Source organism: Ascidiella aspersa, chromosome 1, assembly GCF_963924565.1.
Source record: "Ascidiella aspersa chromosome 1, kaAscAspe10.2, whole genome shotgun sequence".
Lineage (NCBI taxonomy): Eukaryota > Metazoa > Chordata > Ascidiacea > Phlebobranchia > Ascidiidae > Ascidiella > Ascidiella aspersa.
The window spans coordinates 21,389,423-21,406,602 of record NC_139447.1 but is presented as its reverse complement, the minus strand read 5'-3'; the positions used below and the strand labels follow the sequence as shown (position 1 = coordinate 21,406,602).

General features: G+C 33.0%; 1 protein-coding gene across 8 annotated transcripts in view; it reads right to left on the bottom strand.

Moving 5' to 3' along the window:
- The window catches only part of LOC146168254 (partitioning defective 3 homolog), a 56,352-nt gene that overhangs the window by 35,960 nt on the left and 3,212 nt on the right, over positions 1 to 17,180 (bottom strand). For all 8 annotated transcript variants that reach the window (XM_083389322.1, XM_083389324.1, XM_083389325.1 and 5 more), the window contains exons 3-11: positions 12,192 to 12,296; positions 10,830 to 10,956; positions 10,655 to 10,759; positions 8,853 to 8,947; positions 8,372 to 8,755; positions 6,816 to 6,973; positions 6,660 to 6,755; positions 2,762 to 2,870; positions 2,175 to 2,289 (exon numbers count right to left, since the gene is read on the bottom strand). In XM_083389322.1, coding sequence (XP_083245448.1) covers positions 2,175 to 2,289; positions 2,762 to 2,870; positions 6,660 to 6,755; positions 6,816 to 6,973; positions 8,372 to 8,755; positions 8,853 to 8,947; positions 10,655 to 10,759; positions 10,830 to 10,956; positions 12,192 to 12,296 — 1,294 coding nt within the window. The remainder of the gene's footprint in view (positions 1 to 2,174; positions 2,290 to 2,761; positions 2,871 to 6,659; positions 6,756 to 6,815; positions 6,974 to 8,371; positions 8,756 to 8,852; positions 8,948 to 10,654; positions 10,760 to 10,829; positions 10,957 to 12,191; positions 12,297 to 17,180) is intronic.

The window sequence follows — 17,180 nt, the reverse complement described above, 5'->3', positions numbered from 1 at the left end:
TGCAGTTGTGCACAAACATTTAAACAACTGCTTTAATTGGCAGTTCTTAGAATGTTAATCCTTTGGTATTTAATCATACTTTTATATAAACCCTTTAGTGATGTTTTGTCTCGAAAGGGTATATATATATTATGAATATTCTACCAAAAAATAGAAGGTAAATAATTAATTGAAAATATGCTAGGATTTGAAATTCTGGATTTGTTATTCTAGAATACCATGGGATTCTACTTTGAACATTCCTAGAAAGATGAAAAAAAATCCTCCATTTAGGTCGAGCAAAAAAGAGATGAAAAATGTTGTTTTGCGCTTGATTTTGGTTTTGCATTAGATAAGATGCAGGACCCAATTACATTAAAAAAAGGCGCAAAATTTTGCCATATTATCATTTAATTTTAGACTTTTAAAGTCTTTAAACAATTCTCTCAAAGTCCTGCATTGGACCTGCCTTGGTTTACTTCACAATGGCTGATCAGAGAATGTTAAAGGCTTCTAAATGGAGAAAAACAAAACTCACTTAAAAGGTTATAGTCTTTGCGCACATCAACCAAGATAAATTGATGCATCAACAACTAAGATTTAGAAAATACTGTGCGAACATTGGCATAACAGGAATAGAAACGTCTATTCATTTACATGGAAGTAGTATGGTTTACAGGCATATGGTAATATCTCTCGGTTTCGCTTATGTACATAGTTTGGAAATCATTGTTGCATTGTTTAGACGTGTAAATGACCTGAAAGTTTAGTTTGCTTCAGAACTATTTCCAAATTAAGACTTTTGGCGATTGCCTAAACTGTATGTTTTTGGTATTATTAGTACTGAAATTTAGTCTGTGCCTTTGGAAAAAGCGCCAGTAAAAAAGTATTTTTACACCACCTCACACCTAGCATGGTCTCTGCACACCGATAACGGAGTACTGGTCTGGACACCACATTTCTCCCTTATGAAATCATAGCATGGTATGGTATTTTATAGAGCAGTTACTGTTTGCACGGCCACAAAGTTACAAATTTAATCTTCCTTTAGCAATATGTGGGGCAATAGAAAAAAGTGGATAGATCTTTATTCACATTTTCAAAAAAAAAATAGATTGGCTGTTAATTTTAATGTAAAGGACTGCATACTGTGAATACATAGAATAGGCACTAAACATATGGTTTGCTAAAACATGGTCACCAAAAGGGGGGACTAGACCATGCCTCCACCAAAAAAAAGTATTTTTACCAGCATTTACTACGAAAATCAATTTGTCTATCAGTTTTTACATATTTTTGTCTGTTTTAAATCCAAAGGCAACAAGCGGTTCCAATTTCTAATATAAGGACAGATTTGGATTAGAAACTTTAGGATATCATATTCTACTTAAAATAACCCTATTTTTTTAATTCAGCAGATGATTAGAAGATTAATTATCAGTCACTTGACATCAAATCAAGATAATTGAACAATTTCCTTCGCCTTAAATGTTACATAACTTGGTGATATGTGCTTGTCAAATAGCAATCACATTCTGTAAAGGCTGGCCAAGTGGCGGCCTGTGTGTCTTAGGTTGTTCTATATACAAAAGAGAGTCTGCAAATAAAGAAGAGAGCCGCTTTATCATTGTAATATTTGTTGTTGTTCTAAACAAAGGGTGACGAACACGTGGCCCCCGAAAGAATTTTGTGTGGCCCGCGAAGCATTCGCGTGAGACCACGACAGTCTTGAAGTTTCTTTGACTCACTTCTACTATTTGTGATGCGGTATCAAAAGCTGATATAGCCGGATTGAATAACGCGTATATCATGCAGGAATCATAGAAACTGTTGTGTAAATCCATACAGTAACCATCAATTCAGGACTCAACTGTTTATTCATTGTTGTGTCATAAAATGTACTAATAATAAATTAACACCATAAGCGTGTTGCTGCTTCAGTACAATGCAGTAATGACTATAGTTGCGTGTAAGCTTCGCATGGGTTTTGATTAGTTGCGTTTGATGAACAATTGTTTATGATTTTAACAGGTTTTATAGCATGAGTTAAAAGCTGTGTGGCCCGCTTAATCAGCGGTAACTGACAAAGTGGCCCGCGATAGCAAATAGGTTCGTCACCCCTGTTTTAAACCAACAGATAGAGCAACAGAACGATAAACTCTTTAACATATTTATATATAATTACATATACAAACCTTTTTTAAAGGATATTTCAATTTGATTTCCAATTTTTCTTGTATAAAGACTAACATTGTCATATGACTGCTGGGCGATTAATGGAACCTTTGACAACGGTGAGTTGGAGGATTCCTGAAATTGTTTAAAAAATGAAAAATAACTTTTTTTAACTTGTATACAGCAAAAAGGAGAAAGTTATCTATAACTGTGTTATGTTGAATAAATAGTGATTTTGTTTTACAAATTTCTTTTTGGTTTAAATTTAAATCACTTGTTATGCAAACCAATTTAAGTTTAATGCCATTTAAAGCAGAAAAAGGGCCCGAGCAGAAATAAAATTTGTTTTATAAAGAACCAACATAGAACAATAATTTAACTTCCTGCTGATCGTGGTTTAAGTAGGTATATAATTCTTCTTTTCAGATATTTTGCATTAAACAGACCTTTTACATGGTTATCTAAATAGGCATAGAGGTCCTTCAATGATTAATGGGTTACTCAAAATATGTTTCTAAGAAACTATAAATGACTTAGTTCAATTAGGACAGGAAAGCTTAAGGATATTTGAAACTCTGTAGGTATGGACATATTAAATAATACATACATGTGTTGACACGGAAGATGCAGATACGGAAATATGGGATCCTTCTAACATGGAACCATTAGTTGGAGGTGAAGCAAGCGTTACTTTGAGGGAAGGTGCTGGCTTTGCCCTGAAATAATATTTTAAACTAAATTTTTCCATAAAAAAAACTTTATTTTGCATTATATAATGTTAGCATACAAGCTGATATTTTGAACACACTCACTGGGCAATGAAAGTCTATTTATTATGGGTGAGTGCCTGAAATAAAAATTGGTTGTTGTTATCAAACCTATCAATGGTCTTGTTGATTGCAACTTCATTTTCTCACTATAGTCACACAACTACAACTACGAATATACCAAACACAGCGCAGATAGTCAATTCCTGTACACCAGTGGTTCTTAACCAATGGTCAATAAGCCAACTTTATTTGTTATTAATGCAAACTATGCTTAAGTTACTTGAAATGCATAAATGCAGAAAAATTCCCCCTAGAATTTCACTTTCCATTTAATACTTTAAGCGTGCTTTGTGAGAGTCTGTTAAGCACATAACCATCATGAGTAGCCGTCAAGTTAGCATAATTTTTTCATCATAAATACAAGATTTCAGTCTCAAAATTTGCATACAGAGAAATCACATGACAGTAACCTGCTGTGTTTCATTTTTTTATAATTAGGAAGAATTTTATCCTGCTTCTTAATCATGGCAACAAGTTTGCATAACAGACTAAATTTTGTGTTTATGTGTTCAGCAAAAGCCATTCTAATGTTAGTTTGTTTCTAAATCACATCAAAATATGAAAAAAGCTTTATCATAACAAATAACTAAAAAAGTTTTTCATCGTCCACAAGGAAAATTTATTGTATGGTGCCAAAATATTTATTTGGCCCCAAATGTAGAATTTTATAAAAATAATATTCTTAACCTTTACAGATTACTTGCATTATACAATACTTCATTATAAATGTTGTTTATTAATGACTAACCCTATAGCTGTCTAAGTACATAATTGGTTGTTTCCTTTTTTACCAGTCCCGGCATAGACACAAACTTGTGTTTTACAGGGGAGCTCACTATTTTCCGCCACAAAGTGCCAACTGATGAGATATTTTATATGCAGAGTAAGATATATTTGGCTTATAGATATTCATTACTTTTATTCTTTGGAAGTATCTGCCCACTAACCTAATATACATCTGTGGCTTGGATGCTAGGAGTTCTGATAAACTTATTAAACATTTTGCAATTATTCAAAAGTACTATTTTAGGAATTTTTCCATGACCCAATGACTCAAGTTTTGCTTCTTGCAGAGCTATAGCTTAAATTTATGTTGTGCTTAGTCATTGAGTGGGCCAAATTTTTCTAACTTTGAAGACACATCCCTGCCTTGTGAACACGCGACCTAAAGCGTGTTTTTTAGTTTGTGATAAGTTTGTGCTACCCATAGGATCCAATTTCCTGCCCTGTGAACACGCAACCTAAAGCGTATTTTTAGTTTGTCATAAGTTTGTGCTACCCATAGGATCTAATTTCTTCCTAACGATCATTGTCATTCACAGAACGATAATTATCATCTAAATAACTGTTCCGGTGCCTTGATGACTGCCAAATATCTGCATGTGTGTGCAAACCGTTCTGCAATAATAAGCTGATTTTTGTCTTTATATTGCACCTCTTCACACCTTGAGTCAGTTTTTCGCGGTCTGCTGTTGACAGTAGTATTGTACTAAAATTTGGTTTATGAATAGAAAAGGACAAAAGCTCAATAATAGAACTCAAGCGGTGACTTTAGCTTAATTAGCATACAAAAGGAGGCTATCATTACGTAACTATAGGTTGCAAAACTCGCCAAACAAATTTATCACCAGATTCACCATAACTGAAAGTTGCAAAACTCAACAAACAAATTTATCACCAGATTCACCATAACTGAAATGCTGGCAAACTATATTCTCTGAATGTTAACTAGTCAGTGCTTTTCAATGAGGGGGTTTTGCATAGCTATAATCCAAATATTTTCCGTTTGCAGGTTGCACAGCACTGGTTTGACAAATAAAGGTCTTTATGATATCACTGTAAACCTGAAAATTGCTTACTACTTAATCCGTGAAGTGCTATATTTTGCAAATTCTGCCTAAATAAGCTATAAGAAATTTTGAAAGCCGAAAGTGAAACAAGCTGTGAAAAGCTTCAAGCAATAAACTGTGACCGCCTAAAAGTCAAAATTGCTTTGACTATTGGACAGCTACAGGACATACAAGATTGATTTAATTTAGTATGAGAAGTGTTGGCAGAGCGTTAAACTTTTACAGAAAAAATCCTGATTTATTTATAAATTGCAAAATTAATATTCCTAATTGGTGTATAAGCTTTTTGGTCATGTAGTTACTGGTTCATACCTCACTGCAAATACCATACTACTGGTTTCCCAGCCATTTGTCATGATAACTCTATACTCATGAACTTAATGAATGATATTGTACAAGCTGACATTATTTTAAGGACAATCGCCTTCAGTCATTTACTTGCATTTTGTCAGCCGCTTTTTTTTTTTTAACTATATCTAATTAACTGCCCCAGCCCTTGTTTGTTGCATGCCAAAGTGAATCGGAATTGAGAAATGTAACTACAATCATTTTTGTACCAAATTTTTAGAGTTGAGTTTGGATAACAAACAAAATTATTGTGCAATGTCCTTGGAAAACTCAAACGATGCACCAGTGCATCGCTATGCACAGTTTAAATAAAAAAACATTTCATTTTTTATAGAAGTACAAATCGATTTAAAGACATTCAAATATACTTTGTTGAAACCCTGCTCCAATGTAAAAAACCTCAGACCTGTTTAAAAGTAATAATCACACAAACCAGTAGAAATATATACACCCTGAAATGTGAAAAAATTAGTGTAAATTTTTGATAACAACTAACTCTTCGTAGGACTGAAATCCACAAAATGCATGATTGACAGACACTTGTTCAACGGGTGACTAAACAATTTAATTATTCCCCCTGGTGAACATATTTGTTTCAGACATATCGACCTACACTTATACATTTGTTTTACCACAGAAAGCAATTTCAATTTTTGTGTTTCTTCTTCAGTTACTGATAACTAGGGCGATTATTTTTTGGCCTAAATAATTATAAATTTCACCTGAAAAATTAAAATTTCGACAAAGTTTGACCTAAACATATATTTTGTTTTGACAGAATTTTGACAATTTTTGACGTATTAAAAATACATTGATTTAAACAACTTATTGTTGTTTGAAGTCCCACATTAGTGTCTTGGCATCGTCAAGAACACTTTTTAGATCTTTTACTGACGATTGCTGGTTCACAAATCAAATATTTTATTGGGATTATGCAGAACTCTTAAAAGCTTAGTTGTTATTTGTGGCATATATCAGAAAGACAAAGAACTATAAAAATGACAAAGAAAACAAGACGCTGGTTATTTTAGAAAAATGCTGTGTAAACAGGTGAAATACATGTAAAATAATTGCAGAAAATAAACAACAACCTAGTTATCGAAATAGGAAATGGGATAATTGCGAATCGCAAGCTCAACCTAATGCGATAAACTAGGCCTAGATGGTAAATTCTGCAAGCTCGCTTTACCATATAATATAGCTCTAATAAAGATATAATACAGTTAAAATGTTGTTGAATATAACTCAAAACTAATTAAAAAAAAAAAATTCAACTGAACGGCAATTTAAAAAATAGTTGTTTCTTTTCATTTTGCAAACGATTTATGTGCATTTTTAATGGATTTTGACTTGAAGTAATTTTGACAAATTTTTACTGAACATGCAAATTTTGACAAAATTTTGACTTTTTTTGACAAGTCAAAAAATAATCGCCCTACTGATAACTTTAAATAATAAAACAAAATGAATAACAAACCTTATAGAAGGAGTAAATCTATCCCTTTCCTCCACTGGCAGAATTCGCAATTGCAATTCATGACAATGCAGTGATTCTTTGAGAATCGCATGAGCCCTTAAAAATAGAGTCAAAGTTACTTTCATACCCAACTAAACAAAACCCACAATTACTAACATATCAGATGTTTGATCATGGAGTATGCGATTATTGATTTCTACAATGACATCACCAGATTGCAATAATTTCTCCCTATCAACTCTTGAACCAGGTGAAATTTCATTAACTAACAATCCAATAAACTTGTTGATTTGTTCATCATAATATGAGTCGACCTTAAAATAAACACATTTGTCATTAGAGATGTTCGATTCAACTATCTGGACTTAAATATCCTTATTTGGCTATTCATCCTAACACTCTTTGCAACTATAAATAATTTTGGTTGAAAGCTGCTCAAATGACCCAAATACAGCTAATTATTATTATCAGGGGCGTATCCAGAAAATCAAAAAGTGGGGGTTCCAAAGTTTGCACTGAGGGAATTCCCTTATTTTCCGTCTGATGTCAATAAATAATGACATCAAAAAATAGTGACAGGTATGACGTCATAAAAAAATCGATTTGTAATGACATCATAAAAACATCAGACAGAATAATTTTGCGCAAACTATTATTACATAAAAAGGCGACCCTGAACAGTAACACAAAAATTCCGTTGTTACACCAACATCGGGTATTAGCGCAGGCAGTGAACAATGAGAAACATTAGCCTAACGCAACGTTTAGAGAAAAATATTCTTTGTTTACAGTCAATCAAAAAAGAGACGAAAAACAGCGATTTGTGTTTGATTTTGGTTTTCTTTTTTTAAAGACATGTGTCCAAAATACATTAAAAACATTACCGCTTCGGACGGTAAGTTAAACCCTGACTAAAAAGATAATTTCACTTACGAAAAGGTGGGGTGTTGCGAACTCCCGACTCTCACCCCCTGAATACGCCACTGATTATTATTAATATAAGCTAACTAACTTCATTAGTTATGACAAAGTCACACAATGTTCCAACATGCAGTACAGGCCATAAACATATTTTTAACAGATGTTATTTTGATGCATGTGGTAGTTTTTTTAAAGCATTTTATCTGTGCAATTCTGATTTTATCTTGGGCACCCAAACACCACCCACCAATCCCCTGTGCCTTAAGTATACTTTTTAATGGCCAACAATGTTTAACCCGGGCAACGTCGGGTATTTCATCTAGTAAAATATGTAACGCAAGGAATACCACGCATTTAATCTGTTATTAGGAGTTTTTATTAGTTTAGTCTATAGGTTTATCACAAAAACTGTGACACGATTTAGCCTTGTATCATTTTCATTAAATTTATTAGCAAATATAAAGTGCTTAAACCACCAATGGCAATATAAAGATGTTCGTATCTCTTGCTATAGCAGTTCATTTTTTTAGGAGTTTTTTTTATAAACAAAGCTTTTAAATAATGAAAAAAAAGTGTTAAAAGGTTGTAAAACTTTAACTGAACAGAAAAGTAGAAATCTTAAGCAGTTCAATTGAGCATAAAAAGTAAATTTCTTATATCTGGGTTCCGTGAGTATGAAAGAGTCCAAGTTATCTATTATTTTAACAAAAATTGATCACATGCAATATATTTTCTACAAGTTCCAATGGCCAATGATAACAAAGATAATTGTAGCAAACTAGACTACAAACCTGAAAGCCCAATATTCTTCCATCATTGATAAGAGTTATTTCCTGAGATTCTTTATAAAACCAAGGTAACTTGAAGCGATCTGCAAAGATAAGCTCTCTTGCATTGTCACCCAGATTGGAATGAAACGGCTTATTGTAAGAATTGTTTCTTTCTGGTTCCTGGTATAAATTACCTCCACTTTCCATAGATTCAGACAATCCACTTGCCATAGACTGGCGAAATTTATCTCTTCTGAAATAAGTTTTGCCATCAGTGTTTTTGTCATTCCTGTCTAAAATTTTGTTATTGTTTTCTTCGTTATCAGCACAATTGTGTGAAGTCTTTCTTGAATACTTTGGTGACGATTGACTGAATGCTTTACCATCAGAGAATTTTTCTCCAGACTGTGACACAAAAAAATTATAATGCTAAAAGACCGCTTGGTTGAAGAATATGCAAACTTAAACAAAATTGTGGAAACATGGTATTGTAAAAAACTACCTGACTAATTGAAGCAACCTGCAAACTTGTAAGGTTTCTATCAGAGTTGGTAGTAAACGACATGTCAGACTCACGGCGAACAACTATTTGAGAACCTATCAAAATAAATAGAACAAAACTTAATTTGTTTATTTGCATCCATCATCAGGTTGTCTATATTTAGACTAAAATAGCATTCGGTCACACGCTTTTTAACTTCGTTTCAAAGGAGGGTGTTCCGAATTTGCAACTTAGGGAATTTCCCTATTTTCCGCCTGACGTTAATGAATAATGACGTCATAAAATAGTGATTGTAATGACGTCATAATACAGTCTAATCAGACACAACTAACGTCCGGCAAATGCGAACACATGCGTTGTCGACACTCCTGCCAAGCAAAAAACTAAACCAAGACCGTAAAATATGTGTGATTGGTTTTGGAAAAATCATAAACTAGCAGCAGCGCAGTTTCCGAATTCCATGTACGGGACTAGCGTTAACTTAAATTACAGGCAAGCCTTTCGCCACCTGCAATACTAAACTAAGATTGTTTTTCTGGGGTGTCATTATGCCACAATTAGCACAACATCTGCGCCAAATAGTGTGCATGAGAATAATTTTGCGTTAACTATCATAACTTAAAAAAGGGCGACTTTGAAATGCGCACAACTGTCATCATTGAACCACATTTTAAAAATCTGTTTCAGTTAAAAAAAAATCCGTTGTTAACCAATATCGAATATTAGAGCAGACAGCGGTGAGGAACATTAGCTGCGCCTAACTTCTGCGTTTTAATGAGAGAAAAAGAAAGACGGTTTGTCTTAGCGTTGTTGTCGAAATTCGCATTTAATAATATACTCAGCCAACCTCAACAAATACCGAAAGAGAAAAAATATACGCGTTTTACGGTCGACCAAAAAAACGACAAAAACGGAGTTTTGCGTTAGATTCTTGTTACGCATTAGCTTAAGACGCATGACCCAATTACATTAAAAACATTGCCGCTTTGAACAGTTTGCTAAACCTTGACCAAAACACGATAATATCACTCACAAAAAGGGGGGGGGGGGGGGGTCATAAACCCCAGGCCCACTGGATACGCCACTGTGTCACATGATCAGTAACCCAAATCAACTAGCTAAGGGGTCAGGGGTGTGAACAACCCCTAATGAATTTTTTTAATTTTGCTGATGGTATGAAGCGTGACTTCAAAATCGCCCTTTTTGAACTCTGTATAATTACTAAATTATTCAGCTGAAACTCTGCAAGAAAAACACACACATGGCTTATTACTAAAGTTAAGACGGTCATTTATTGTCAGTTTAGCGTGAAGCTTTAGTTTGCCGATATTTTAATCTATGTTTCAAAATGCGACAATCAAGCGCTCCTTTTCGAGATTGAGGGCAATAAAAACATTCAATAGAGCGACCTGCGGTGAAGACGTTTGCTGTAGCTTACACGCCTGTTTTATACATCGTTGAGAATGTTTTTTTCAACAATAAAATATATTTTCGTTATCAGGTGTGTTTGAGATTACTCAAGTCGCTGACAGGTGACTGCTAAATGAAACAACGATAACGAGCGGTGATTAGACATTGGCGGCGATAAGCATCGAAGTGTTTTCAATGCCAGGTGCAATGTTACCGATGTAACATTGCAGAAATCATGATTTTAGTTTTGTGATAATTGTTTACTGAGATTTCAAAGGGGGGTGTAAAGACTCCTAGACACCCCCCCCCCCCCCGCCACACACACTACGCCCCTGCTTATTTGACTAGATTTTCTCCCATCTCAACCGGTAAGCTTTTAGAGGGATACTAACTTGACTTTAAAGCATCAATCCCAACATCTACTTCAAGAGAGCTATCTCTGCTATAATGGGAGCTACTCAAGCTGCCATGATCAACAAACCTGGAATCAGAAATGCCTGGACAAACAGTAAAGCATGTTGATACACAAACAGTGCAAATTTCAACTTAAATTAATACATGTATTACCATTTGTTAATTCATAATTAGACTTTATGGATGTTCTTGGTGGTAAATGTCGCGCTTCTAAACTAACAATACTACCAAAATCCCAATCTTCTTGTTGAGATCCTTCTTCATCATAAACCGCAATCAACTGTAGATATAAAAGTATTCTCAATAAGATCAAATCTTCACTAATAAGAAAAACTGTCCAAGTCCAAAAATGCCACATTTTTTTTTTCAATTTTTGTACTAATGAAATTGTGGCGCGTTTTGCGAATAGTGCTGTATCTCTAGCTTCTTTAGTTCTCGAGATATGAATTTCTGAAAAGTGCAGTAGATGCAATTGTTTCAACTGTAAAATTGCCTAAAAGTGTTGTGTATGCATTTCAACAGTTTTAGGATTTTGTGTTCCTTTTTTATAAAGTTACCATCGTTTTATGAAATAACCAAATTAACGACTTAAGACTAGCTTAGCAACATAACGAAGTGTGAAACCGTCGAAAACAGAACGAAGGGGTGTGAAATATCATGGCATTCTGTTGGTGTTGGGCATTTCGGAAGTTAAACTGACCCAATTTAAAAAAAGGAGTTAAAGTGAGTGGTTGGAAAGTGTTGTAGCTTTTTCAATACAAATGATTCAATTATAAAAAAACTGTCATAACTCTATACGGTACTACTATAGAATAATCAAAGCCTAAAACAGGCATTCACAAATTTAACTTGTACGCCTACTTTTCGGGTGTAGTACTTAATATAATATATTAAAATTATTCTGTTTTGTCAACAAAACAAAAGGTGTCCACAAAAACAAAAACTTTTTAAAACCAAAACATTAAAATGCGTTTTTTTCCAAAACCATAAATTTGGACTTACGACAGTTTTTTTTAATAGCGACGGGATGATTTCCTATAGTATCTGTTTTAGGAAATTTAGGTGACATATTAGAAATTTTGATTAGGTGACATATTGGACATTGTGAAAGAAGAAAACATATAAGTTAAATCCTAATAATAGGTATTGATAATTTTCTCTGGTAAACAAACACAATATGACAGGGATGGGAAACACTGACCTGCGGGACCAAAAGACATATTACAGATTTTCAGTGACCACTTGGTTTTAAAAAAATAACAAATAAATGAATATTTGAGAACAGAATAAATGTTCTACAAAATACTTGCAACAAGGTAATATTGCTAGAACCATGGTAGAACACAATTCCTGCAGCACACAGGTTTTGTCTAATTATTTTCCATTCATTCAAATATTTTCTTTAGGTTAAACTTCATTGATTCTTAATATTCATGCCAATCGTAAGTTCTGTTATCATCTCAATAACCTTATTTTATCAAAATACTAATGATAGCTTGTATTTTGTAATAATACCTTTTCCTTGTCCTCTATGACATCTTTTACTAAATCATCCCAATCCAAAATGCCTCCATCAATTGCACTTCCTAGTTGATTAATCCTTACCCAGTAATCAGGACTCTTTAAAAGTAAAGGTAGAAATTAAAAAAGGTATATAATTGATACTATTACTACATAATTTGTGGTAATAAACTAAAGTAGAAGTTACTATCACTACCACATCCCACAACAACTGTTATATTGTGTTATTTTAAAACACACTAATTGACATAGAGGGCCCTTGTTACTCAAGTACCTATTATACATCCAAACTATTCAGGCTGCGTTGTCTCTTGGCTCATCATTTTACACCAGAATAAGAAAAAGGGGAACAATACTAATAAGATTCAAGGCAGTTGAAATAATATTGTTACAGGTACTCAGTCTGTACCCAACAGTTATCTAAGTTAAGATGCTAATCAAGATAAACTTCGCTACGGATACATTTTATTGTATATGTTAACTTAATTATTTTATGATTTTATTTAAAGTATCAGTTTTTTTAATTATTGACTCTTCCCAATGCTTAAAAATGGGTTGCATTATTATATACTAGGGCAATTATTTTTTGACCAAAAAAACAGAAATTTTAACCTGAAAAATTGAAATTTTGACAATTTTTGACGTATTAAAAATACATTAATTTAAGCAACATATTGTTGCTTGAAGTACTGCATTAGTGTCTTGGCGTTGTCAACCACACGTTTAGATCTTTAATTGAAGATTCCTGGTTCACAAATTAAATATTTTGTTGGGATTATGCAGAACTCTTAAAAGCTAAGTGGTTATTTTTAGCATATCAAAAAGACAAACAATTTTAAAAATGCCAAAGAAAAACAAGACGCTGGTTATTTTAGAAAATGCGGCGTAAACAGTTAAAATACACCTAAAAATAATTGCAGAAAATTAACAAAAACCTAGTTATTGAAATAGGAAATGGGATTATTGCAAATCACAAGCGAAAAAAGACAGCAATACGGTTTAATACATTTGTCCTTATCAGAGATAAATAAATATATAAAGCAAAAACGAAGTTCGAGCTCAATGTCATCATATAAAGCTTTAAAAAAAATATAATACATTTAAAATGTCGTTGAAAATAACTTAAAATTATTTATTTTAAAAACAATTTCAACTGAATGACAATTTAAAAAAATATGACTATAGTTTTTAATTTTGTAAAATATTTATGTGAATTTTCAATCGATTTTGACTTGAAACAATTTTGACAAATTTTGACTTACTGTGTAAATTTTGACAAATTGACTTTTTTTACAAGTCAAAAAATAATCGCCCTAATAATTACCTAAATATGGGTAGCACTATTATAAAACCTAAAACTTTGGAAAACACTGTTTTTTAGGTCTACATGTTAAACCAATGTCAATTTAATATTTACTTTTTAATGAATATACTTACATTTGTGACAGGAAGTACAAACTAACATTACAGTGTATCAAACACATTTAACATGAACCAAAAATAAAAACTGTTCAAATTACATAAGATATATTTGCAAACCAAAAAAAGTTCATAAGTTGCACAGCACACAACAAATACTGTGAAAAGTAAACTGATTTACTTGAAACTTGTTGTACATGGAAATGGTCAACCAATTTTTAATGATAAATGATCAATCATCTTAATATTTTAACTAGGACTCAACATTCCTAATTTTACAGAGTAGCAGGTTTTTTAGTAAACATTTAAACTTTTATGTGATTTCCCATTAATTAGGCACTCTGTATGCAAATTTTTATCCAACCTCTAAATACACTTTATTGCTTATTTTTGTCAATAGTTATTTAAATTTATCTAAGCGGTTAGCGTCTCAGCTACAGGGAAGATATGACCATATATTATTGGTGTTTAACATCAGGGAGGTTCTAATTTATGAACTTGGTCCTTCTAGGACTGTGCTTTACCAAGCATTCAGGAAAGAACCACATGCAGAACTGCATTTTGGAGGGGATGTGACTTTTATGCCATTAAAAAATATGCGTTTTTTTACAAACATGTCTATAATTTTGGAGCTTAATGATTGGAGGTTGTAGTAAGACATAGTTAATTGAACATTGGTCTTCAAATTTGACTTAACTTACCACTCCCAGACATAAAAAGTGGTAGTTTATGTGGTGTACTTAGCCAAGTATTGCGCGATTTAACCGCCGCTCAATGGTCAAGGCAATTATTGCACGTATTGCAGCGGTTTTAGCAGTAAGCAATTTTCACTTTTAAACAGGTTACGGATTTTTCTTATTTTGACAACTATGTTTGAAATTAGATTTAGTCCTCGAGGCTTCCTGTATATAATGATATAAATTCAAGCTGTTCATTTGGTCGATTCATATAGAACACAACAACATTATTTTGGGACACAACAAAACAACATTGCTTTTTGAGGATATGTTATAATTTTGCATTGTACACTGTTTTACCAAAACAATTAGTATGAGCCTAAAAGTTTTATCTTCGGAAAGTCATAACTTCTTAAGCCTTTAAAAACAGCGAAAAAACTTTGAAGGTATTACAACGCAAGGTTTTTCATATAAAACAAGTATTTTTCTTCAAAAGGTTTTTAGTTGTTGTTGCATGTCAGCGTGTTATACGGTCAGCAAAATGTTTGTTTATTTAAACAAGTCTTTGAGCAGAAAGTTGAATTTTTCCTGATAATAACGTAACCTTGGAAATAAGGTATGTCGATTAGAAAGTAAGGCGCTGGTCTAGAATCCTACTGCAGAGTCCAAACAATTAAAAACGATAACCAGCACCCTAACCCAAATAATGTGCGTTGTGGTAGGACTCTAGACCAGCGCCGTAGTAATCTTTTATGCTGAGCTAACGACAACACTGGACTGCATTATCAAGTTAAATTTTCTGCAATATGCAATACAATGTTATGTTTTTGTATGCTTAAAACTATTTCTTGAATTGTCAGCCATTTTAATTGCAGTGGCGCAGAGTAGTTTGCACCAGTGTGTATAACCTTAACGCAATTAATGTTGTATGAAAATGATATGTCCTGTTGCTTACATGCCTTAATTTTTTAAGTTATGCACCTCATGATTTAGTTCAATCTGTACAAATTACACATGTTTACATAAATAGTGAATGTATGCTAGACAACTTAGAACATGACTGACGGCTCATCAAACAAAAGTGCAGACAGTATAATATCGTACAACAGAGTGGTCCAAACCTTTGATTGTTTAATCAAAGAAATCTATGTGGCCAACGAAGAGTAAGCATAAAACATGAAAAAAAAAACAGTTGCATCTCGTTCACCGAATTCAGATTCAGAGGGTGGCAAGAACGCCTAACTTTTAGTATGTGTTAGACCGGGTTGAAAGTTGCAAGTCCTATATGGTGTATAGCTGTTTTGAGAACTTATAAGTTATATTTGCGTTTTAAAGTAAAAAAACGAACATTTTTTGCTTAATAAAATCCAGTTTTTTAAATTAAAAGTTTGTCAAATACGCAAATTTTTCACGCTTCACACGCCCCATTTTTCCCAGTTTCATAACACTCGGTTTAATTTGCGCACAAGTACAATGATAGCAGCAAGTTTCCGGAACTTATATGTCTTTTAAGATGCTTTGTGAAATGTTTAAACAATACATACCCAGATTAAATGAAAAATGTTGATCCGCTCCTGGTGCAGATGTAGCCTACTTACAAGCACATAATTATATAATATCGTACTGCGATGATCGGCAAACTGTTGGCCGCAGCCCAGATGTGGGCCTCAAGCAATTTTTAGTGGGCTCAAATTAATTTTTATTAATTCGCCTTTATCATGTAGTTGTGGTGAACGTAATAAATACCGTACGTTTATTTTGCTGTATTTTTAAAATGGCGTGGCTAGGAGTTTTTATTTTGGCTCATTTTTGCAAACATTTTCGATTCCTTAGAAGTATAATGCTTACTATGGCATGTAGTGTCGTGTGACCTCTACACACTAAGTCCAGCTGCATATTCGCCATTTCGCTCAAAAACAACAGTTTTTAGGATTAATTGTTTATCGTAATTTTGTGGCAACTTAAATTTTTTTATGCCTGGACCCCCTATTATCATAGATTTTTCTGGTAGAGTATGCCTTGAATAGCTTTTGAAAGAGAATTTTTAACTGCGACAAATAAAGTTTGCCACACTGAAAGCAATATGGGGGGCGATACAAAATAATATGGAGATCAAGGAGGACTAGTATAAAAAAGGTTGGGAAATACTGAACTAGATAGTTGGCTTTTAATCGCTGCCTAACATTATACTTTATGCACTTTCGTTTTGATGAGCTGCCAGTCATGTTTTAGGTTGTCTAACATACATTCACTATACGAATTTACGTTAAGCAGGTATATAAATTGAACTAAATCAATGACATAAGGCCTACAGGTAACAGGAAAACAAAATTACATACAACTAGTGTTGAGCATTTGACCAGTCAAATAAAATCCGGACAAATACTCGTCAAATATTGGTTAAATACCATGTACACATTTAAAATTCAATTAAACTTAAAAATAAATCTTGATTTTAACTTTAAATAAATATATGACTTTTTCACTCAAGTACAATAGTTTGTAAAACAAAAACCATTATTTTTTGACTATCAATAAGAATTTTTGCAAAACCATGCCCATCTTGCAAGCAATGCTATAGCAGTATTGTAGTAATTTTTACCATTACTACAACCACCAAGTTAAGCTAACAAGTTTATTAACGTAATTTAACAACAAGTAAATGCATGAGTAAAAATATTTTTACTACTTGTCACAACTTTTGTCACTATCTGAATTTCCATATCATCACCAGGGTCCACTGGAGACAAGGGATTTGGTTCTTCTCAATTTGTAATAGCCTAAGATTGTGGTATACCCCCAAAGTGTTTCATTTATGACAAACGCGATTCATCATATACGTGCATTTATTCTAAACAAAATAAATGCACTTTGATATTACAAACAC